Source organism: Lutra lutra, chromosome 8, assembly GCF_902655055.1.
Source record: "Lutra lutra chromosome 8, mLutLut1.2, whole genome shotgun sequence".
NCBI classification, from domain to species: Eukaryota; Metazoa; Chordata; class Mammalia; order Carnivora; family Mustelidae; genus Lutra; species Lutra lutra.
Genome location: NC_062285.1, coordinates 85,313,672 through 85,338,804, shown reverse-complemented (window position 1 = coordinate 85,338,804; position 25,133 = coordinate 85,313,672). Strand labels below are relative to the sequence as shown.

Sequence of the window (25,133 nt, the reverse complement as noted above, 5' to 3'; positions counted from 1 at the left end):
GCAGCTGTGGTATTGAATAGCAACCTTGATGCTCCAGTTCAGAAGTCAGGTGCTGTTTCTATAACTGTCCTAAGATATCATTTTGGAAATCACAACATCCCAAGTAACAATAAACAGTCTATTCTGAAACCTAAGATTCTCACACTTCCATGATACGTCCCTATATTTCCCTACTGAAACCCTAGATTTACCAAATATCTCAAATATACATGCATTATTTGAAGGGCTACGGCATATTGCTTTTGATTGGAGGCGTATTTCTGCTATGTCTTTTCGGAGGAAGTTTCAGTAGTTCCCCTTTTTACTAACACTGTTTTATTTTGAATGTAATGGAACTTTGAAAATATTAAAATGTGCCTTTTGGAATCTCTTCAAACGATTGTTGGGCACAGTGAGCCATTATTTCCCCCTCAGACTTTGTTAGATCTTTTTTTTTTCCTCTTTCAGTTATTTTTTGAAATGCTGGGGATCTAGCAAACGTCCAAAGTTGTTGAGACAGAACGGAAATGGGTTTTATACCTTACTCTATCCCTCACTTCCTATGTGCGAAGAAGTATGTAATTAAAAACGTGTAACAGCCATTCTCCAGGATGGACGTGCTTCTGTGCCATGGGAAATAAATTCTGGTGTAGCAAAAGGAGCTTGGGAATCAGGAATCCACCCCTGCTGTAAGATTAGGGCAACTTACATAACTTTCTCCGTTCATTTTCCTCTTATGCATGATGAGGCTACAAACATCCACCCCCAAAGAATTGTTGTGAAGATTTAATGAAATAATATGTTTGCAAAATACATACAGCAAGGTCTGCATATAACTGACACTTAATAAATGTTAATTTCTTTCCTTCTTCCTTTCAGTAACCTGATTTAAATGCTTCATTTGAGATTCATAGCTCTCCTACCTGAGTTAATTTTTAAAACACATTAATTTTCATGATACCTGAAGGAAATGATATCTAACAACTATATGCTAACTTTGGCTTTTCTACCACTTTTTCGTATTCGTCTAATAAGTACCCAAATTATGATTACCCTCAATTTACAGACGAGGAAACAGAGGCACAGAGAGGCTGAGCTGTTTGCCTGGAGTCATGCAAAGGAGACAGAATAATTATTTGTTGATTGAATGGTTGAACTGAAGTTGGGCCCCAAATCTGCACAGCTTGATACCTTGCTCTCATAACAAGTCTGCGTGGAGACTTTAATTTGCATTTGTACTTCCTGGGAATTGTGGATAAAAATGAAGTTAGGTGGCTGTATCCAGGAAGGGACACTGTGTCTTTCAAAACTGTGGAGAAATCGCTGTGCATTGTTCACCTGAACTGCAGAAAGAATGAGCATGGGTGATATTTGGGATAACAGGCTTTCTTATAAGGGTGAGTTCATTCTCTTGAAGAGCGTTGGGAGGTAAAAACCCATCAAGATAGTGTGTTCTCATGATGATTTCAATGAATTATCATGGAAATGAGTTTTAGAAGAGAGGTAATGCTTTGTGATAATAGCCCGATAATGCCATTAGCTATGAACTGTAATTGTAATAGCATTAGTCAAATGAATATATCTGATATTAATTTGAGTGTCAAATATTTCTATAAGGTTCTTCTTGTTAATTAAACATCAGCCTTGGTATTATTAATTCACTATCTGGCCAGGGCTGGCACATAGTAGGAACCCAATATGGATTTGTGAACTGAATTTATAAGTCAACCTCAAAGTGGAGCTATTTAAAATAGTAAAATGGTGAGTTTAAATAACACCATGGATACAGAAGGAACTAATTTTGCCCAATATCTGCTTATTTGTACAGTGTGTTCTCTAATTTGTAACTTCAGTCAGCTAATGACATAGACTTGTTTATTTCAGAATTTGAAGAGATCCATCCCCCTCTTTTGCATATTTGGAGGGAAATCGCATATAAGATTCACTTCACGTTCTTTTAATTCAAGAGTAGATTTTGTGCTTTTCTTCCTGTTCTGGGGTCTTTAGGCCATTTAAAAATCTACCAGACAGCTTCATAACTGCATTGGACATCTGAATGAATACCACTGGACAAAATCATGCTTTTGGTCATTTGGTATCACTCTTCGTGATTACCAGCATCAACTGGGCCTTCAACACTGCGGGCAATCTTAATGCTTCTCTTCTAAATCCTCTTTTCTTGGGCGCCTGGGTGGCTCAGTGGGTTAAGCCACTGCCTTCGGCTCAGGTCATGATCTCAGGGTCCTGGGATCGAGTCCCGCATCGGGCTCCCTGCTGAGCAGAGAGCCTGCTTCCCTCTCTCTCTCTCTGCCTGCCTCTCTGCCTACTTGTGATCTCTCTCTGTCAAATAAATAAATAAAATCTTTAAAAAAAATAAATAAATCCTCTTTTCTTGCTGGTGTGATAACACGTTCTTAGCTCTCTGCTCTTTCTATTCCTCATTTTCATCCGAACCCCTTTTTGCTCTCACGAATGGCTGGCTGCCCACTTCATAAAGAAACCCAGGAGTCTTGAAAGGTAGGGGCCAGCATCTTTCCAAGACTAGAACCACACCTCTGCTTCTCCGGGACCCCCATCTTCCCCATCCTCTCTTCTGTGTGAATGCCGGAAAGAGGGATCCACCCTCTGGTAAGATGTTAATCTCCGTTTCTTTCTCTTACATTTTTAGCTTCTCCATCACCAGATGTTTTCCTCAGTTAAATATACTCAAGTACTGTATGGCGACTAACATAATACAATAAAAAAATAAAAAAATATATTAAATGAAATCTTGCCATTTGCGACAACATGGATGGAACCAGAGCGTATTATGCTTAGCGAAATAAGTCAATCGGAGAAAGACAACTATCATATGATCTCCCTGATATGAGGAAGTGGAGATGCAACATGGGGGGTTAAGGGTGTAGGAGAAGAATAAATGAAACAAGATGGGATCGGGAGGGAGACAAACCATAAGAGACTCTTAATCTCACAAAACAAACTGAGGGTTGCCGGGGGGTAGGGGGGTAGGGAGAGGATGGTGGGATTATGGACACTGGGGAGGGTATGTGCTATGGTGAGTGCTGTGAAGTGTGTAAACCTGACGATTCACAGACCTGTATTCACTGGGGCTAATAATACATTATATGCTTATAAAAAAAATTTTAAAACTTTAAAAATATATATTAAAAAAATATGCTCAAGTATCTCTTGAAATAAAAAAGTATCTCGAACTCCCACCTAACCTCCCAGATAAAATACAGGACTCACCATTAAATTTGAACTTCAGAAAAACAATGAATTATTTTTTAGGGTAACCGTGTCTTAAACATTTTACAAATAATTTTTTGGTGTAAACTATGTTCACAATATTGCATGGGACATGCTTGTACCAAAAAAAGTATTCATTGTTTACCTGAAATTCAAATGTAACTGGGTGTCCTATACTTGTATCTGCTAAGTCCGGCAAACCTACCCACATTCCCATCTAGCCCCCACTTTATCTCTTAAATCTTCTTCATTGCCAAGTTCCTTTAAAAAGTTGTTTAAAGGTGGTAACCTTTTTTTACTCACTTCCTAAATGTTCTTCACCCCACTCCAAACTGGTTTTCATTCCCTTCTCACCACTGAAATGACTCTTGGTAAAGTTTTCAGTGATCATACTGTTGCTAAATCTATAGATATTTTCCATTCTTCATTTTACTTGATCTCACAGTAGGATTTTACCTGGTTTATCATTTCCTATTTGAAACAATCCTCTCCTTTATCTTCAGTAGATAAATATATGCATATACATGCATACTTCTCTGGCTGCTACTTTTCTTTCTTCGGCAGGCCATTCCTCCTCCAACTAAACTCTAATATGGGGCTTTTCAGATCTAAGTACTGGACTCCTTTTTGCTCTCATTCTCAATATTTACGCTAGGTAATTTAATTCACTTCTACGGGTTCCAATGCTATTTTTGTGCCAAGGACTCTCATATTTGTGTATTTAAGGCAGATCTTTTTATGGAGCTCTGGATATTTCTATTTGGATGTCTCACAGGTATGTTAAAATTAATATGTTAAAAAATGAACAGGTGATAAATTTCCCAATCTGTTTGTCTTCTAGTGTTCTCCATTTAGTAAATGAAATTTTTGTCCATCCTGTTGCCCTTGGCAGAATCTGGATGCTTCCTTGATACCATTCCTCTCTCCTGTATCCTACCACCTCTTGACTCCACTAGGCACTAGTGATTCTACCTCTAACATCAAGCTTATATCCATTCATTTCTCTCCATCTCCCTATTTCTTCCCTAGTTCATCCCTCCTCTAGACTTGCTGGGGTTAGTTCAATCGTATGCTTCTCCCAAACCATTCTTTCCCCCTTCTAAATTATACTGCATTCACAATGATCTCAAAACAAATAGATCATGTCACTTGCCTGGTGCTTTTATGATTTCATATTGCATTCAAGTTTTAAAAAATTCCTATAAGCCCAAGGTCCTGCATAATTTTGCACCTAATTCCTCAACCTGACTTCATGCGATTTCCTCCCATTTGCTAATTATTTTCAGGTTACTGATTTTTGAGTTCTTCTGATGCGCCTAGTAATTCTTTACCCCCAGGCCTTGGTATAGGTACTCTCTGCCACAAATACTCCTGTGCTCACCAAGCCAAATAGCACTCATCCTTCTAGTGTCAATGTCGATACTATTTCCAGGCACTCTTAGAGTGAGCACCAATGCATATCTAATTCCATCTAGAGTTGTATGTTTTCAATACAAAGGAAGCTCCACTAATGACATGGGTCCATAAGGCCAAGAAGAATCTCAGAGTACTGCTTTATTTCATCTCATCCCAATCCAGAGCTGGAATCAAAGCTGAATAGGATACCCGATGTCCTCATTTATGGAACACGTTCTTTTCTGAAGAGTTATTAGAGTGCTACAGCAGATCATCATATCCATGATAATCCTAGCCCACTTGGAAAAAGTTGAGATCCCAATCAATTTACAATAACAACAATACAAATCATTATTTCTGTGCACTTTTATTAACCTGATGCTTTATATCTATTTCCTCTAGTCCTTATAGAAATCTTGGAAGTTAAGTTATTTAGTGACACAATTTTAGAGACAGAGATATTGAGACTCAGAGAAGTAATGGGCTCAAGATTTCACAGCTTGTTAAGGGCTGAGTTGAATTTGAATTCAGGGTTGTCTGACTCAAAAATCTGCTCTTCCTTCTTGTGAGCCAATAGCAGTGGATAGTTGTTTTCCATAGTCTAAGGGTATTTTGAACTCTGCTTTGGTACAGCTCCAAGGGTCTGTGTGGGGCCAAAGTTTGGGGGTGTAGGATAAGTTATATCTGAGATTCATAACCTCATACGGAAGATTCTGCATCTACTTCTGACTGAGGAAGCGAGCAGGATTTGCCTGTGAGAGTTAGCAGGGGCCTGTCAGTTGATCCAGTTGATAGGCAAGTCGAGTATGGCCTAGCTAAAGGTAAACGATGGAGTAGCAGGCCGCTGTCCCGGCTTAGTGTTGGGGTCTGTTATCAAAGGAATGAGTCTGAGACAAAGTGAAAGTTATGCAAAGCCTTATTCTATGCCAAGCATTAGAAGTCAGACTGACCGGCCAGGGCTGCCTCCAAAGAGAGCGACCCCCTCCTGATCTCACAGGCTGGTTTTATAGGGCATAACAGCAGATGCAAGGTACGTGGCTTCTATTGTTAAGGTGTTTACCCCAGAATGGATACCTGGAACCATACCAGGAACTACTGGGTCGTTTATTCCTGGAATGAAGTCCGTGGATGTAAACAACAATATGGCTACCTAGGCAATATGGAGTTGCTCTGGCTAAGCAGACCCTAATAGTTAAATAGGTTTTTTTTTTTTTAAAGATTTTATTTATTTATTTGACAGATGGAGATCACAGAGAAGCAGGCAGAGAGAGAGGAGGAAGCAGGCTTCCTGCTGAGCAGAGAGCCCGATTCGGGGCTCGATCCCAGGACCCTGGGATCATGACCTGAGCCGAAGGCAGAGGCTCTAACCCACTGAGCCACCCAGGTGCCCCAGTTAAATAGGTTTTAACATTAAATTGGCCCCAACACTTAGGTCTAAAAATCTCATCTCAAAACCCAGGTGAGGCTGGACCTGAAGCAATGGCATGAATTTGAAAGAAATATCTCTGGGAAAATAAGCACGGACCCATGGAAACCAGTTAAATAGCTTTCCAGGTGTATAAATATTTTCTTTCAAGTTTACTGCCACTGTAAATTCCTCTTTCAAGAGTGACTCTGTGATTCAGGCTGTCATGGCTGTCTGTGGTCTCAATAATCACAGATATTCAAATGAGGAATTTAAACAATCACACTTTTAATTTAAAATGATCTTGATGGGAATCAAACAGCTAAATCCTTCTCTCCTTTCGGAACTCTAGGCGGAAGGACTAACAGGGACAAGAAGATGTATTCCTTCACTTCCTGATTCTGCCCAATTATTCTTTTTCCCTTAGACATTTTTGCTTTGGATCTTTCAATCGCCTGCACGTCCATAACGAAGATGTCACTTTCCACTGAACTCTGTTTTGTTATTTTTGTCAAAAGGTAAGCTTGAACCCATGCGTGTGAGAACATTGATCTGGTTGCTAATGGGATATAATGGAAATAAGCAGTTTGACTGACTTTTTCATTCCCTCATATTAGCATTGCTACTTTTAGAGAAACTATTCCTGAAATGATTAGTGTAGGAAGATGGGTTTAGTCTTGTATCTTCTCCTTTAAAGCACTCGGAGTTAGAGATCCCCGAAGGATCAGTTTTCTCACTTGTACTGCAAATGTCACTCTAACAGTTATCTGTCTGCACAGTCAAGTTTTGAGAAATCTTTTGAATTTACCGCATTCACACCATTCTCCATCATGGTGCTAAAAATGACTAATGCGGCTTAGAGACTGGGAGACTGTGAGAGCCGATCATCTCTCCCAATCAAAGACCAACACTTACACACACACACTTACACACACTCACATACACACATGCTCAGCTGACATGAATCCTTAAAGGTTTAAAATATCTTATATGCTAAATGGAATGCGGAGGCGTGTGGGAGGCTTAAGTACATAGTTGCAGTGCTGGTGTCGCTCTGGTCGGTTCTGTCAAAAAAACTGGTCTGGTTGTTTGACTAAAAGACTGGTCTTGTTTTTAACCAGAGGGGCTACTATATCATATATGACTTAATTTTCTATTTAAAAGAATCTCTGGTCTGAAAATGATCCAATGGACTATTTAATTCTATCCTCTCGTCATCTCTGAGAAAAGTGGAGTGCAGCATTCCCTTTTTCAAATAAGAGGAAACCGTCTTAGGGAAGATGGTGACCTACCGGAAGTCAAAGGATCACTCTTTTTTAGGGGCCCTATTAGTCACATGAGCCAAGTTAGGGTCACAAGAACCAAATCCTCTAAATAACATCATTTCCTTTCTTGATGAATTCTATTCTGATGGCTAAAGGGATTATCAAAACACAGATATATCCTGCTCCCAGAAAAACATATGACAAAGTCTCTTGTGACGTCTTTCAGGGAACGGTGGAGAAGAGCATGGGCTGAATGATAGCAATTAGAAGAAGTGGGAGCTGATTACATCTAAAAGGGGAAGATTAGTTGATAACTGGCAGTGAGTGACGTCCGTGGGAACTTTCCACAAGGCTCTATTTTTGGTCCTGTCTAAATCACCAATTTTGTCAATTACCTGGAAGTAGTCTAGGAACTTGCTTACTAAGTTTGCAGATTACACAAAGCTAGTAAGGCAATAAAGATTAGTAATTCACTAGGTGACCGAATCAAGTTTTAAAAAATGTCTGTCACTTAAGATGGTGCGTTCACATTTATCAAGGATAAAGTCTTGCATTTAATCAGAAAAAAAATTGTGATAGGATGAGTGAAACTTAACTAAGAGCAACTGATAACAAAATAAAAAGCCTCAGGTTTTATAGGACCATACGCACAATGCAACTACTGAAATAGTCAACACAATCTCTGTTGTCATGCAGAGAGAGAGAAAGGGAGAGAGACGCCAGGTTGATAAAGTTTAATCCTAGAAGCCATAGTACTAGACCATAGCCATCTTTATGGAGCACTTACTGTGTGTGTTAATTACTTAATCCTGATAACAGCATGATGAACTCTGTATTGTTGTTACTGGCACAGAAACCGGGAACACATATCTAGATGTGTTCACTAGATTTGAACACTGTTTACTGGATTTGAACACTGTACCTCATTGTTTCTCCGAATACTTAGCAAATGTTGGAAGAGTTGGTATGTGGATAGAAAATTAGACTTATTCTGTGGAACATGGTTGTTAGCAGATGGGCAGACAAGGTAATGTGCAAAGCAGAGAAATTTTCTAGGTATTTGGTGACACTGTGTACATCTAGTTTTGGGTACAATGTTAGACTAGATGGCCTCCGATGTTAACATCCAATTGTAAGATTCTAATTTATTGGGTGCCCCTTTCGGCGGCACGTATGCTAAAATTGGAAGGATACAGAGAAGGTTTGCATGGCCCCAGCGCAAGAATGACATGCAAATTTGTGAAGATTTCCATATTTTTTGAGCACTGGATGTTATATACAACTGATGAATTATTGAACTCTACAACTGAAACTAATGATGTATTACATGTTGGCTAATTGAATTTAAATTTTAAAAAAAGATTCTAACTTATTGAGAGAAGACTTAATGTAACACAGTATTATCACGAACACCACCACCAACAACAAAAAGCTTTAAAAGAATAAGTAAATTGAAATAATAAGTAGTAATTTAAATGGTGTTCTCTTGAATGCAAGTTCACAGAGCATTCCACTCACAACCATGTGGCTAAGATGTCCTCACCATTTGTCCTTGGTGAACTCCACCAAAATAATATAGACTTTTGTTTATCCATCTTTTATTATATTTAGAATATTATCAGTAATATCCAACATGCAGACCCCCATCCGAGGAGGTTGTTTTTCAGAACTAACAACTGTCATTTAAAAAGCCCTCACACTGTGTGACTCGTAATAGCTGTTGGTGTATTAAAAGCAATATTGATGTTGGTTTCAGAATACTGAAAGGGTCAGATCTCTGTGAGTAACTAGTTGTGATGACACGACTACTTTGCTTTTTTTTTTCCTGTTTTGATTACGTTTCAAAAATAAGGATAACATTGCCTTTATATGATTGCTGCAATAAATGCAATAATGTAAGTAAGAGTTCCTATCATATTATTCAGATTCTCAAGAAAAATGTAGGTTTTCGATGAAGTGGGTGACACGAATAATTGTGTGTAATAGAGAATTTGCCTGGCCTTTGTCCTGGGTCCTGTTTGGTAAACACTAAACCCATTGAGTTTCCTGAGTAATTGGAATGCCTTTGTTATACAGGGTGGGCCCCTCCAGCCCCACCTGATAGTTAATACTAATGAGATGACCCAGAAGGGGCCGGGCCAGCCAGGAACACCAAGCCCAGGATTAGAGGGTTGAGGCTTTGAGCCCTGCGGTAGCCCAACTGGGGAGCAAAGAGGCCAGAGACTAAGTTCTATCACATGGCCAATGGTGCAATCAATCCTGCGTACATCATTAAAACTCAATGAAAATTCCACACCCGAAGTTCAAGGAAGCTTCCCTGGTTGGCCATATTCTGCATATTGTCACACACTGGTGCACCAGCTAGCCACTGCACCCTTCAAGAAAGAAGTTTCGCTTTTGGAACCTTCTTAGACCTTGTTCTGACTTGTATTTTTTTTTGCCACCATAAAGCTGTAATCATAAGTACTGTGCTTTCCTGAGTTCTGTGAGTCATTCTAGCAAATTGTCAAACCGAAGGGGGTCTGTGGGGACCTCCACATTTATAGCCAGCTTATCAGAAGTGACGGCCATCCTGGGGAACCTCTGAACTTGTGGCTAATGATTCAAGTGAGAACAGTCTTGTGAAGCTCTGTCTAACTGGGTATGTTCCTCAAACATACATAGGAAAAAAGTAGATTTATATAAAAGATAAGCTGATAGTAATTGTAAAAAAAGTAATTTGACCTTGTAGTTCTTCTAGAATTTGTCAAATATGGTTTGATTATAGACATTCTTAAAAGCAAATTTTCAGGGCACCTGGGTGGCTAAGTCGGTTAAGTGTCTGCCTTTGGCTCAAGTCATGATCCCAGGGTCCTGGAACAGAGTCCTGTATCTGGCCCCCTGCTCAGTGGGGGGCCTGCTGCTCCCTCTGCTTGTGCACTCTCACTCTCTCTCAAATAAATAAAATCTTAAAAAAAAAAAAGCAAAATTTCAGAAACATCTTCATTGAGTACTATTGAAGAAAATAAACATATGCTGAACACAAAAAATGTTTAGGTAGAGATATAGGTAAGACTTTTCCTGGTTATCCTATAAAACTCTAATGCCAGTGCTTTGTTCCTTATTTATACATAAAGAATCTAACACCAGAGCAGTCAACAACTTGCTGCTGTTCACAGAGTTATTATGACAGTTTGAATTTTCATCCTTTGAGAGATGGAACCATATCTCACAAATCCCACGTAGGACAGAACCCGGCACACAGCAAGTATTGCAATACACACTTGTTCCACTTTCTCAGTTAACTAAGACAAGGGCAATAATTCATCTTATTAATAATCAATCAAGGATTGTACATTTGTTCCCTAGAATGCTACTCTACCTATCATCAAATTTATCCTTCTTAATTTTACTTCTTCCCTATGCACCTGGAAATTTTGTGAGGATTTGGGAGTGTTTATTTCCTTGTCATGGTATCCCCACTATCCAACATGGTCCCTGGAACAGAGTGGTCATCCATAAATATTTTTTGAATGTAGATAGTGTTAAAAGGAGTTTCTCATTCATAGAAGTTAATTTTTCCATAGTTTGAAACTATGTAAATTAAATTTGTTACAGGAGATCCCAAACCAACACTTTCTTTACATTATTTTAAGTGCACAACTGTAAATACCTTTGAAGGTAGAGAACAAGCTTGTAGTATTTTCATAAAATAAGCAAAAGTAAATTTAAAAAAAATGTTAAGCCATGTTAACATCTTAGAACAAATAAAGGAAAAAGCTTGTGGATTTAAAATACAGCCAGAGACATTTCACCATGACATCTAATCATTGTCATTCTGTTGATTTTTCTGTCAGCACACGTATGAGTAGTATTTTTTTGTTGTATGTAAATTTTTCAGATGGGTGTATCTCCTGATCAATTACTATGGGAAAAATTTTTCAAGACCATTTGCTATTCAATTCACAGTTTCTTTTGGTTTGCATAGACATGATTTCTGGAAAATCACAGGGAAAAAAGATCATCCATAGACCCCATTCACCTACATTTCCATAGGACTTACCTTTCCTGAAGATTATCTCTGCCAGTTATGAGGCATTATTGAATATGACCTCACTGAAAGATCTAATAAGAATATAATGACTGATTTGTTCTAAAATACACTAAAGAAAGACAGCAGACAGGGTCTCATGAGAAGTGACATTCTGTAATTACCTCCTCCTATCAAAAGAAAAACAATTCCCAGAAATTAATGAATACAGCAAGAGTCTATTTCCTATCTTAATTCTATCTTAATTGCAAAAGTGGATCAATTAAAAAAAGACTACACTGGCAAAGCCCTTCTTTTAAGATTTTGTCTCCCAATTCTCTAGTCATCAAATCAATATATATATGTAAGCATACCATGAACCTATTTTTACCTTCTGAGATGACATATACCATCTCCACCAGCAATGCCCCCATGAAACAACCAAATCCATTGAATAGTGTCAAAAAGTTCATAGAGGTTCCTCTGATGGTACTTGGAACAAATCTGTGTATTACAGAGACTGAAAGGAAAAGAGAAAGTAAAAATTTAGAACATTCTCTGTAAAATACTTCCTAGAATATTATTCAAATTAGTGTTGATCATACCTCAAAGAAAGTTTACTGATAAAGGCAAAATTGGGGTTGGACTTCGTTAAAGTTACTACAGTAAGGCATACTATGATGTTATAATTTACATGTGTCTAAAAGGAGTAAAATATGGCAAAGAATATGTAAAGGAGTAAAATATGGCAAAACATACTCTACATAACAGCTACAAGGAAAATTTAATTACTTGGTGGTTTAAGTGTCCCAATGTATTCACCCAAATTTCACCCCAATGTGAATACTTCTTACTAATTTTGGATTGAGGTGAGGCTTGTACTAGATAATATGACAATCTAGTAATAAGGTCTATGATCCTGTGATTTTTACATAAATCATTAGTTTCCCTCTAGAAAACTTGAATTTATCATGTAAAGTTAGCATGGAGGCTAAGAGGATGTTCTGGAATGAGACAAGATTTTGCTAAAATCCCAGGTCAACTATTTACTACCTCTGCAATTTTAAGTAAGTTATTTAAACTTTCCAAGCCTCAGTGTTCCTCTCTACAAAATGGGAATAATATCATCACTCACTTGCAGAGGTGCTGTGGCTCTTACTTGCTATAATGTATATGTAATATTATAATGTATGTAAAATGCTGACTTGTAGGAACTGAATCAGGTTGGCTATTTTTAACAGTAATAATCTTACCAAGTCACATGGTTCCTACTTGGCAAAGTCCTTTACATGCATTTAAATTATCCTATTTAAGGAGAGGTTACCTAAAGAGAGACTATAGCTTAAGCTTTGGGTCTCCTAAAAGGTTATCTTCCTTCCCCCAGGTCATTGTTGGGGTAATGGTGGCAAAAGTTTGAAAAAAAATCAAGAAGGAAATCTTTTTTTTTTTTTTAAATTTCAGTTACAAATAACTTTTTTGGACAGACTCTTAATTATAGAGAACAAACTGGTGGTTACCAGAGGGGAGGGGTTGGGGGATGGGTGAAATAGGTGATGGGGATTAGAGGGTGCACCTGTGATGAGCACCAGGTGAGGTGTGAACTCACTGAATCACTGTTTAAACACTTGAAACTAATATAATATTATGTGTATATTAAATAACTGAAATTCAAATAAACACTTAAACCCCCCCAACACGTGCACCCGAATGTTTATAGCAGCAATGTCCACAATAGCCAGACTATGGAAAGAACCTAGATGTCCAACAACAGATGAATGGATAAAGATGATGTGGGATAAAGATTCCATTCCATACACAATGGAATACTATGCAGCCATCAAATCCCCAAATCTTGCCATTTGCAATGACGTGGATGGAACTAGAGGATGTTATGCTGAGCGAAATAAGTCAGTTAGAGAAAGACAATTTTCATATGTTCTCTCTTATATGAGGAATTTGAGAGGCTGGGTGGGGGCCCATGGAGGGTAGGGAGGGGAAAAAAAGAAACAAGATGGGATGGGGGAGGGAGACAAACCATAAGAGACTCTTCATCTCAGGAAACAAACTGAGGGTTGCAGGGGGTTTGGGAGGGAGGGACGGGGTGGCTGGGTGATGGACATTGGGGAGGGTATGTGCTATGGTGAGTGCTGTGAATTGTGTAAGACTGAGGAGTCACAGACCTGTACCCCTGAAGCAAATAATACGTGATATGTTAATTTAAAAAGGCCCTCCCAAATTTTTCTGGTATCAGACATAGATGAAAATGAGTATATCTGATTTTGTACATATGATATTAACTATATGAAAATATGCATGGCAACCTCAGGGGTACATGCCAAAATATTGACAACATTTATCATACTATGATATCTGGGATTTGTTTCAAAATTACACAACGAGGAGGAAGAGAGTGCAAGTGAGGATGGAGATGAGGCAAGTTCGGCTGGCTTGAAAATTATTGAAGCTGGAATGTGAATACACAGGACTTTACTGCACTGATCTCTCTCTTTCGTGTTATGTGTGGTGAAAAATTAGAAGGAAATACATAAAATAACGGGAACAGCGTTAGCTTTGAGTGGTTGAATTATTGGATTTTTAATTTTGCTTCTCCTTACTCTTTTGTACATTGCATTGCAAATTTGTCTACAGTGAGAGATCATAAATAAACATTAAAATTCGTTTAAAAAAGAAAAGTGGTGATAGAAAACCAATATACTGGAGAGGCTAAAAACCTCCAGTTTCCTTTTCTTCTCCTTCTTTTTTTTTTTTTTTTTTTTTTTTTTTTTGTAGATAGGGGAGGGACAGAAGGAGAGGGAGAGAGAGAATCTTTTTTTTTTTTTTTTTAAAGATTTTATTTATTTATTTGACATAGAGATAGATCACAAGGAGGCAGAGAGGCAGGCAGAGAGAGAGGAGGAAGCAGGCTCCCCGCTGAGCAGAGAGCCCGATGCGGGCCTCGATTCCAGGACTCTGGGACCATGACCTGAGCCGAAGGCAGAGGCTTTAACCCACTGAGCCACCCAGGCGCCCGGAGAAAGAGAATCTTAAACAAGCTTCACACCCAGCACGGAAGCCCAGCTCCGGGCTCGATCTCATGACCCTGAGATCATGAGCTGGACGCACAAGCGTTGGACACTTAAGTGACAGAGCCACCCAGGCGCCCCTTAGTTTTCTTTTCGAGAAAGAGATCTTACTATCTCCTCCCTTCTCTTTCAGGAAAACGTCAGCCCTGTTTTATGTGCTTTTCCCCCCAGAAGAACTGCATTTGTTTGGCCCTTTTGAATAAACTTACTAATACATCCTATAAATGTATTCATTCACTTTCTTAGCATTCATTTAACATTTCTGTTTTGGTTTCTGCATATCCTGCACATGTTTTTATTTCTCCTCCAATAAACGTTCAGAGGAATCCCTATCTGCGCTTCAGCAAATGGACTGCGTAATGAGGCCAAGCCCACCGTGGGCTCAGGCACTGGGGTATCTTTCCAGGATTTTCCACTCTGGGAGGGTAGAGAGCAGAGAGACATGTGCGATGCTAAGGGCAGTATTAACAGGCTCTTAATACCACAAATACTTACTGGAAGTGAAGATAATGATGGTGATAAATAAAACACTGTGGAGAAGGGCTTCAGATATCGGCGTCAAGGGCCATGGGTGCCATGGCTCTCTTGTGCAGAGCAAATCACCCCGTAGGAGCCCAAGGCCAAGCTCACAAGTTTTTGTGTGTGTGTGCTTTTTTTTTTTTTTTTCCCCCTGGAAGATCTGGAGGACCGTATGAGAGAAATGCTGAAGAGGCTTTGGGAAGAAATGATTCACTGTTATAAAAAGGATTTGGCTTATGAACTTTCCTTTCTATAAATATGAGGAGACAAACAATGGGCAGAAAGACTAAGTAGGCCGATTTCTTTCACTGAGAAAAAGCAGAACGTACAAGCCCATTATTACTCTGCTAGTTAATTATTAATCCTATGCTTTTCTCTTGCTAGAACTTCTGGTGCGGTATATAATTCATGAACACACTTTGCCAGCTCTCTGCCTGCTGGTTAATCTCTCTTTGGTGTCATTTTAGTCGTTTTGAAAGCCTCCGGTTCCCTTTTAGAGAACTTAGCTTTTCAAGTCCTCGGATCTCCATTTTCAGGCACCGACTTGCGTGTTCTGATCTCTTTCGACTTTAGTGATCATCAACCTGATTTTTTAGGCTCTGCGGAACTTCTTTTCACACATAATAGCAGAGATAGTATCCACAAGTCTGCCACTATCCCAAAATTCTCATTTTACCGTGAAGACACAGTAAAAAATATTCGGTACGTGTGAAAGCTGGTCCTGCCAAGGAGAGCTGAAATGTGCCTCCAGGTGGAGGCTGGTTAGTGTTTGCAAGGATGCCCCATCACAGCATCTGTGGAATCACAGACCGCGGGGCTGTAACCACTTTCCTGAGGCCCCTGGTGCTGGGGACTCATTGCCAAAATTTCTTTTACTCTAATTTTGTTCATCAACTGTTTGGTGTGCTTATTATGTTTGGTGAGAAGTTATTTCGAACACATGTAAGAGAAGTATCCCGGTCCCAGAAAACGGAACTTTATCCTATTAGCCATTTTCAGATCATTATTCCTTCCTCATCCCTAAAAAGCTTTGGCTTATTGTTTCTGATTATGTCAATATCATTCGATGGCATCACCTAATACTTCTCTCTTGTGCAGTCATCTGTCAACCTCTAGGACATTTTCCTCTGTTATTCGAAGTCATCGGCTCCTCTCACCTTTTCACATTCTCCAGTTCTAGTCCTGCCTTAGTTCCTGGCAATTTTGTCAAATACAGGGATCACCTATCAAAACTTCCATCCTGCTAGATCTTGGTTTCTCAGTCCCATGACCTTCTTTCTAATGTCCTCATCCTCCACTCTACCTTAGCCATTCATTACCACGGTCACACCCTGAAACTTGTCCCTCAGACCAGGAGATGGTGAACTACCTACCATCAGGTGAGGTTTGGCCCACTACCTGTTTGTAAATAAAGTTTTATTGGAACACAGCTGCACTCCTTCATTAGATACGCCTATGATGGCTCATACATTACAATGACAGTTGAGTAGTTGTAACAGGGTCTGGCTGGTATGAAAAGCCTATTTACAATCTGACACTTTTCAGAAAAAGCTTGCCAACCCATGCCCTAGGCCAGCAATTGTAAGCATTCCATAATCTCAACTTTGTGCATCCCTCTCTGACTACAACCTTCTGTCTTCCCAGTTTACTGTCTGCTATTCAATCACAAAAATGCTTAGACTCCTTTAGGATCTCCACTCCACTGCTCTGCTCTTTTTGTTATTCTTACCTCTTTCATGGCTTTATATTCCTACTACTCTTTTTAACCAACTTAAATTCCGTGGTTAATTGTTATGATCATATTCTTTCACATGTCCTCATTCCCTTGCCTTTCACTTGCTTTTGGAGACTCATTGGCCCAACAATTCACTCCCTGCCATCTCTGCTCCTAGATCCATGCAGTCTAATGTTTCTGGAAGAAAAACACATAACCATAACCATGTTGACCAACTCATCTTAAATTCCTGACCACAAATCTCAAATGGTCTCCTAATGCTCCCTGGCAATTTCTATAACTCCCGAGTTCATTCACTCTCTCATTGTCTTAGACAACAATTTCTTACCTCTCCCTTCTCCTCACACCCCCCAACTCTATCCTTCCATCCTCACTCAAAGCTCATGGCCTGACACCCTACTTCACTGAAAATAATCAGTCAGCCAGCAGAGAATTTCCACAGGAATCTCCTCACCTACTTATGCACCCATGAGTTTCTGCCTCTACGCACTCTGCTCTCCACATTGTTACCATTGATAAACCATCCTTGCTTCTATCTAAAGCCATATTCTCAACTTGCAAATGAGATCTCAAACTCTCTCCTTGCAGTAATTTTCCCCTTCCTAATGCCATCGATTTTCCCTCTTTTTAAAAATTTTCCCTCTCATTTGAATCATTCCCACCAACATGCGGTATGATGCCATTATCTTTCCTTCCTCAAACACGAAAACTTGTTCTTAACCCCATTCTTTGGCAGTTACTGTCCCATTTCTTTGCTCTCTTTTGCTGCAAAATTCTTAAGATGAATTATCTATAATTCTCTTCCCATTATCCCTTCAACTCATTCTAAACAGGCTTTTCTGCATTCCCATATCCCACACAAGAAAGCTCTTTTCCAAACCACTAGTAACTGCCAAATTGCTCAACCCAACGGTCAATTCTCAGTCCTCATCTCTTTTGACATATTAGCAGCATTTGACATGGATGAACACTCCTTCCTCCTTGATACCATTTCTTCATGTGGTAAGATATTGTTCTCTTGGTTTTGCTTTTTCTTGCTTCTTTTCTCTCTTCTTTGCAGATTTCTCATCTTCTTTTAATGTCTTAATGTGATATGCTTCAGGGTTGAGTTCTTGAACCCTCTTCTTTGTCTACACTGACTCCCAGTGTACCCTGACTCCCTTGGTGATCTCAACTAGTCCCCTTGCTTTAAATATCATTGATATGCTTGTGACTTTCAAATTTGCATAGATCTCTTAGCTCAATATGAAAATACAGACTTGGATATTCAATTCCCTATTTGTCACTTCAATCTGACATCTTTTCATGTCCAAAATGAAACTGGTGATCTTATCCCTAAACCTTATTCCCCCTGTAGCCTTTTGTCTCTCTGTAGATGGCAACTGCAACTTTCTAGGTGCTCAGGCCATAAACTTAGATGTAAGTCTTCTCTTTTTCTCATACCCTATTGTTCCTTCTTTAGAATAGTATTCTCACCACCTACACTGCTACTCTCCTGGTCTGAGGCACTCATTTCTTCCCTTAATTCATCTATCTTCTATCCTTTTCCTTATTGTAGTATATTCTTAATGTCTCTTTTTCTTCAGGGTAGTATGTTCTAGACAGCAGAGAGAAGGTTTCTTTAAAAGTGTGAGTAATGTCATGTCATCCCTTTTCCCATTTCACTCAGAGCCCAAGTCAGAGTCTTTACAACAGCCACTCTGACTCATCTCTTACTAGTTTTTCTCTTCCTTACTCTCCTCCAGCTGCACGAGACTCCTTACCCTTCATTACCAGATACACTCTAATCTCTGCATTTAATGACTCCCTTGCTAACAGTAATGTGCTTTCCAGATATCCTTGTGGCTGACTCTTTCAACTTTTTCAAGTCTTTGTGTATCTATTACTTCTCATTGAGGTCGATCTTTCTCCCTTTGGTAGAAGGTAGGTTCTACAATGGCAGAAATTTTCATCCTTTTTTTAAAATTGATTTACCTTAAGGTTCTAGAGTAGTGTTAGTCATATTATAGATACCAACACAGTATTTTTTGAATAAATAAAACAAACACAGGTTATGAGATAGCTGGGGTATACAGTGCTGTAATTAAGCCATAATTTGAAAACTTTTCTCTGTGTGTGTGTGTGTGTGTTGTTTTTTCTTGTAGATCATCTCCAAGTTATAACATGACTTAGTATGGTAAACAATGTCCACTGAAATTTGGGAAGTAACCCACTGTGCTTCCTTGCTCAATGCCATCAACGTAGGACATTGTCGGTAATTTGAGTGATATATTTTTATTGTACTCACATAGAAATAGCTATAGATTTTATTAATTAATTTGTTTATTCAGTATATTTATGTTGTCTGCTCTGTACAGGCACTTTTAAGGAAGGAAGAACAGTAGAACATAAGGATGGGCAATAAGGATAAGAATCTTGACTTAAAGACGGCACATTCTCATAGTGAGAGACAGGCAGTAAACATACACATATAAATAAGATAATTGAAGGTCCTGACAAGTGCTATTAGAAAAAACGGAAGAGGGTAATGGAGTGAAAGTGATAGGATCACCTGGACAACCTCTCTGAAGAAATCATCTTTGAGAAAATTTGATGTTGAGAAGAAGCCAGACACTTTAAAACAGAGGAAAGGGGATTCTAGGTAGAGAGAAGAGCAAACACAAAGGGCTTGGGGTGAAAATAAGTTTGACTCTTTAGAAACACAGAATGAAGATCATTAAATTTCTAATGGAGTGGTCAGAGGAAACAATGTTACAAAATATAGTTGGAGCAGTACAAGAGGCCAAACCATGTACTTATTCACCATTTAAGGAATTTATCTCCAAAATCCTATTGAGAAATTTGAAGCTGGGGAATGGTAGGAACTCTTTTGGAAAGAGCATGATGGCTGTTTTGGAGAATGGACTCCTGGGGCAGGAGAAGAAGCAGGGAGACAAGTTAGGAGGCTCTGACAGAATTAGTGAGATAACTAGTGTAGACTAGTGGAGAGCGAAGAAGATAGTGAGACATGGTGAGATTTAAATTATATTTCAGAGTAAAGACTAAGTCTTGCTGTTGGATTGGAGGTGAGAAGTAAGGGAAAAAAAGAGATTGGGGGGGAGGGCTCCTGGGTGGCTCAGTTGGTTAAGTGTCTGCCTTTGGCTCAGATCATAATCTCAGGGTCCTGGGATTGAATCCTGCATCAGGCTCACTGCTCAGTGGGGAGACTGCTTCTCCCTCTCCTCCCCACTTGTGCTCTCTCTTGCTATCTCTGTCTCTCTCTCTCACTCAAATATATAAAACTTTAAAAAAGGGGGTGATGTAGGATGACTCACGTGAGAAAGATACAATTTTCCTCACACTACCAGGTCTCTGGTGTTCAGCTTATGGTAGGTGTGGTAGAAAGAGCTATGAGCAGGATATATGTGCTTGAGTCCTGAGTCTTGCCCTATTCATTCATGTGAAAGATTAGAATACTAATACTAGCAGCATACATTACAGTTACTAATTATTGAGTGCTGTCCATATACTGATACTCTGCCTTTTCCTCTCCATAAAACATTTCACTTAGTCCTGATAACAATCACTCCACATTTTATAGATGATGAGAAAGGCTCAGAAGTGCAGAATAATTTATCTAGAGTCACACATTTAGTCAATGGCAGAACTAGGTTTAAAGCCCTGGGTTTAAACTCATATTTGTCTGATTTAGATATTAACCACTATGCTGTACTGCCTCCCAGAAGAGTAATTCTTTTTGTTTGTTTGTTTTTTTGTTTGTTTAGTAATTCTTCAATTTACAGTTCAAAATACCCTTCACATGTTGTCATTTAATTCTCAAGGAGTAGTCCCCATTCCCATTGATTCTTACATTGCTGCTGTGATATAAGGAAGAATTTTTTTTTCTTTTCATATATTTTTTAAAATTTCTTTTCAGCGTAACAGTATTTATTGTTTTTGCACCACACCCAGTGCTCCATGCTATATGTGCCCTCCCTAATACGCACCACCTTGTTTCCCCAACCTCCCACCCCCTGCCCCTTCAAGACCCTCGGGTTGCTTTTCAGAGTCCATAGTCTCTCATGGTTCACCTCCCCTTCCAATTTCCCTCAACTCCCTTCTCCTCTCCATCTCCCCATGTCCTCCATGTATTTGTTATGCTCCACAAATTAGTGAAACCATATGATAATTGACTCTCTCTGCTTGACTTATTTCACTCAGCATAATCTCTTCCAGTCCCGTCCATGTTGATACAAAAGTTGGTATTCATCCTTTCAGATAGAGGCATAATACTCCATAGTGTATATGGACTACATCTTCCTTATCCATTCATCTGTTGAAGAGCATCTTGGTTCTTTCCACAGTTTGGCGACCGTGGCCATTGCTGCTATAAACATTGGGGTACAGATCACCCTTCTTTTCACTACATCTGTATCTTTGGGGTAAATACCCAGTAGTGCAATTGCAGGGTCGTAGGGAAGCTCTATTTTTAATTTCTTGAGGAATCTCCACACTGTTCTCCAAAGTGGCTGCACCAACTTGCATTCCCACCAACAGTGTAAGAGGGTTCCCCTTTCTCCACATCCTCTCCAACACATGTTATTTCCTGTATTTCTAATTTTGGCATTCTAACTGGTGTAAGGTAGTATCTCAATATGGTTTTAATTTTAATCTCCCTGATGGCTAGTGATGATGAACATTTTTTCATGTGTCTGATAGCCATCTGTATGTCTTCATTGGAGAAGTGTCTGTTCATATCTTCTGCCCATTTTTTTTATATGATTATCTGTTTTGTGTGTGTTGAGTTTGAGGAGTTCTTTATAGATCCTTGATATCAACCTTTTGTCTGTACTGTCATTTGTAAATATCTTCTCCCATTCCATGGGTTGCCTCTTTGTTTTGTTGACTGTTTCCTTTGCTGAGCAGAAGCTTTTGATCTTGATGAAGTCCCTAAAGTTCATTTTTGCTTTTGTTTCCTTTGCCTTTGGAGACATATCTTGAAAGAAGTTGCTGTGGCTGATATTGAGGAGGTTACTGCCTATGTTCTCTTCTAGGATTCTGATAGATTCCTGTCTCATGTTGAGGTCTTTTATCCATTTCAAGTTTATCTTTGTGTACGGTGTAAGAGAATGATCGAGTTTCATTCTTCTACATATAGCTGTCCGGTTTTCCCAGCACCATTTATTGTAGAGACTGTCTTTTTTCCACTGTTTATTTTTTCTTGTTTTGTCGAAGATTAACTGACCATAGAGTTGAGGGTCCATATCTGGGCTCTCTACTCTGTTCCACTGGTCTATGTGTCTGTTTTTATGCCAGTACCATAATGTCTTGGTGATCACAGCTTTGTAGTAAAGCTTGAAATCAGGTAACATGATGCCACCAGATTTATTTTTGTTTTTCAACATTTCCTTAGTGATTCGGGGTCTCTTCTGATTCCATACAAATTTTAGGATTATTTGCTCCAGCTCTTTGAAAAATACCGGTGGAATTTTGATCGGAATGGCATCAAAAGTATAGATTGCTCTAGGCAGTATAGACATTTTAACAATGTTTATTCTTCCGATCCAAAAGCATGGAATGGTCTTCTATCTTTTTGTGTCTTCTTCAATTTCTTTCATGAGTGTTCTGTAGTTCCTTGAGTACAGATCCTTTACCTCTTTGGTTAGGTTTATTTCCAGGTATCTTATGGTTCTTGGTGCTATAGTAAATGGAATAGATTCTCTAATTTCCCTTTCTATTTTCACTGTTAGTGTATAAGAAAGCCACTGATTTCTGTACATTGACTTTGTATCCTGCCACGTTACTGAATTGCTGTATGAGTTCTAGTAGTTTGGGAGTGGAGTCTTTTGGGTTTTCCATATAAAGAATCATGTCATCTGTGACAAGAGAGAGTTTGACTTCTTCATTGCCAATTTGGATACCTTTTATTTCTCTTTGTTGTCTGATTGCTGTTGCTAGGACTTCTAATACTATGTTGAACAAGAGTGGTGAGAGTGGGCATCCTTGTCATGTTCCTGATCTCAACAGGAAGGCTGCAAGCTTTTTCGCATTGAGGATGATATTTGCTGTGGGTCTTTCATAGATAGATTTTGTGAAGTTCAGGAATGTTCCCTCTATCCCTGTACTTTGAAGCATTTTAATCAGGAGCGGATGCTGGATTTTGTCAAATGCTTTTGCTGCATCAATTGAGAGGACCATGTGGTTATTCTCTCTTCTCTTATTGATTTGTTCTATCACATTGATTGATTTGCGAATGTTGAACCATCCTTGTATCCCAGGGATAAATCACACCTGGTCATGGTGGATAATCTTTTTAATGTACTCTTGGATCCTGTTTGCTTGGATCTTGTTGAGAATCTTAGCATCCATATTCATCAGTGATATTGGTCTGAAATTCTCCTTTTCGGTAGGGTCTTTGCCTGGTTTGGGGGTCAGGGTAATGCTGGCTTCATAAAAAGAGTCTGGAAGTTTTCTTTCTGCTTCTATTTTTTGAAACAGCTTCAGGAGAATAGGTGTTATTTCTTCTCTGAAAGTTTGTTAGAATTCCCCAGGGAATCTGTCAGGTCCTTGGCTCTTGTTTTTTGGGAGGTTTTTGATCACTGCTTCAATCTCGTTACTAGATATCGGTCTATTCAGGTTGTCAATTTCTTCCTGGTTCAATTTTGGGAGTTTATAGGTTTAAGGAAGAATTTTAATTATTTCCTTTTTAAAAGATCAGAAAAGTGAAGCTTAGAGGTTGCATGAATTCTCAAGGTCACAAATGTAGTAAGTGACAAAGCTGGGAATCGAAACAAAGTCTTCTGGTCCCTACCCCATGATCTATAATAGCAGATAAGACAATTGACTTAGTTGGATGTTGATTTCCTCGTGGGTAAATCAGTGAAGGGTAGACTAAGTGGTTTATATTACATAATCTGCCTTTTTAATAGTCTATGGTTATAAGTATCTTGCTGGCTTTTGTCTCCCATCCAAGTACTAACCACGCCCAACCCTGCTTAGCTCCTGAGATCAGACGAGATCTGGCACGTTCAGGGTGGTATGGCTGTAGACCCTTTCTGGCTTTTGTATGTTGAACCACTATTGCTAAACTGTCTGGGAATTTCCTGATTGCATTCACTCATCACCCACATTACTGTTACCTTGCTTCACATCTAGCCTACAAAATTTTGACAATTTTCTGGAAACCACATCAGGGAAGTCACAAACATTTGTGCAATGGCATTCTTTTATAGTTCCTCTGTATTTCTTGTAGTGTCAAACAGTGATAGGCTCATCTTGGAATCTCATAAGACAATTATTTATATAAAATGAATTGAGTGAAATGATTTAAAATTATAAAAAGAAGTCTAATACAGGTGTACCTGGGTGGCTCAGTCAGGTAAGTGTCCCACTCTTGATTTCAGCTCAGGTCATGATCTCAGGGTTGGAAGATGGAGGCCTGAGTCAGGCTACTCACTCAGCAGGAAGTCTGCTTAAGATTCTCTCTCTCTCTCAAAAATGAATACATCTTTTTATTTTATTTTTATTTTTTGTAAAAGATTTTATTTATTTATTTCAGAGAGAGTTAAATAAATGAGCTGGGGGAGGAGCACAGGGAGTGAGAGAAGCAGACTCCCCGCCGAGCAGGAAGCTGATGCAGGACTTGATCCTGGGACTCTGGGATCATGACCTGAGCCAAAGGCAGATGCTTAACTGACTGAGCTACCCAGGTGCCCCAAATAAATAAATCTTTAAAAAAAAGAGGTCTAGTAGACATATATAGTTATAATTCCATAGATTTTTTTTTCTTTTTTTCTTTTTGAAAGGCAGACTGCACATGCAGCCCCTCATTTGGATGTGTCTGGAGTCTTGGAAACTTGACTACCCTACATTCTTCTACAGATGATGCTGAGAGTTTGTTTGGTGGTTCTACCATGGGGATGTAGCTACTCATATACCTTGACTGAAGAATGTTCCTTCTCTATGAAGTAAGTCATCTTTTTCCACCTAGTGTGCCACTTTGGGAGGGATGCACATGGAGTGGTGAGGGAGGAAGGGGACACATGCCTAGCCAACCAGATCAGCTGAATCAACCCTCTAAAGGTTGTGTGCTGGTTGATAGAGTGGAAGAGATAGTAGAAATAGGAAGATAGGAAGTTAAAAAATAATCTCGATAAAGTATATTGAGTTACTATCAGGGCTCCCACTGCAGGGAAAGAAGGTAAAAAATAAGATGCAATAGATTACACTGATAAATACACACACACACACACACACACACACTCTCTCTGTTGTATTGCAAGAAGTCACTGAACTATCTTGATGAATTTTAAAATGGCTGGTTTAATTAATATCAGCAATCTAGATAATCCAGAAAACCCTTGATATTTAATAAAGTTATTTTGAACCTGTCTTATGAAACACAAGTGATCACACTTAATTTAGTGTAACTTAATTTAAAGACAATGAGTTATCTGGAAAATTGGCTCAAATTTTCATTTCATTTGCATGTTTATATACTCTCAGGGTACATTAT

At 39.0% G+C, this 25,133-nt stretch overlaps 1 protein-coding gene and 1 non-coding gene across 2 annotated transcripts in view; one reads left to right on the top strand and one right to left on the bottom strand.

Annotated features, from left to right (window-relative positions):
- The window catches only part of SLC15A5 (solute carrier family 15 member 5), an 80,954-nt gene that overhangs the window by 11,378 nt on the left and 44,443 nt on the right, over positions 1 to 25,133 (bottom strand). Inside the window, exon 7 of the mRNA XM_047742436.1 lies at positions 11,694 to 11,822. Coding sequence (XP_047598392.1) covers positions 11,694 to 11,822 — 129 coding nt within the window. The remainder of the gene's footprint in view (positions 1 to 11,693; positions 11,823 to 25,133) is intronic.
- LOC125108066 (U6 spliceosomal RNA) lies at positions 8,446 to 8,552 on the top strand. Its single transcript, XR_007129756.1, has one exon. It is a non-coding gene; the product is annotated as a U6 spliceosomal RNA (small nuclear RNA).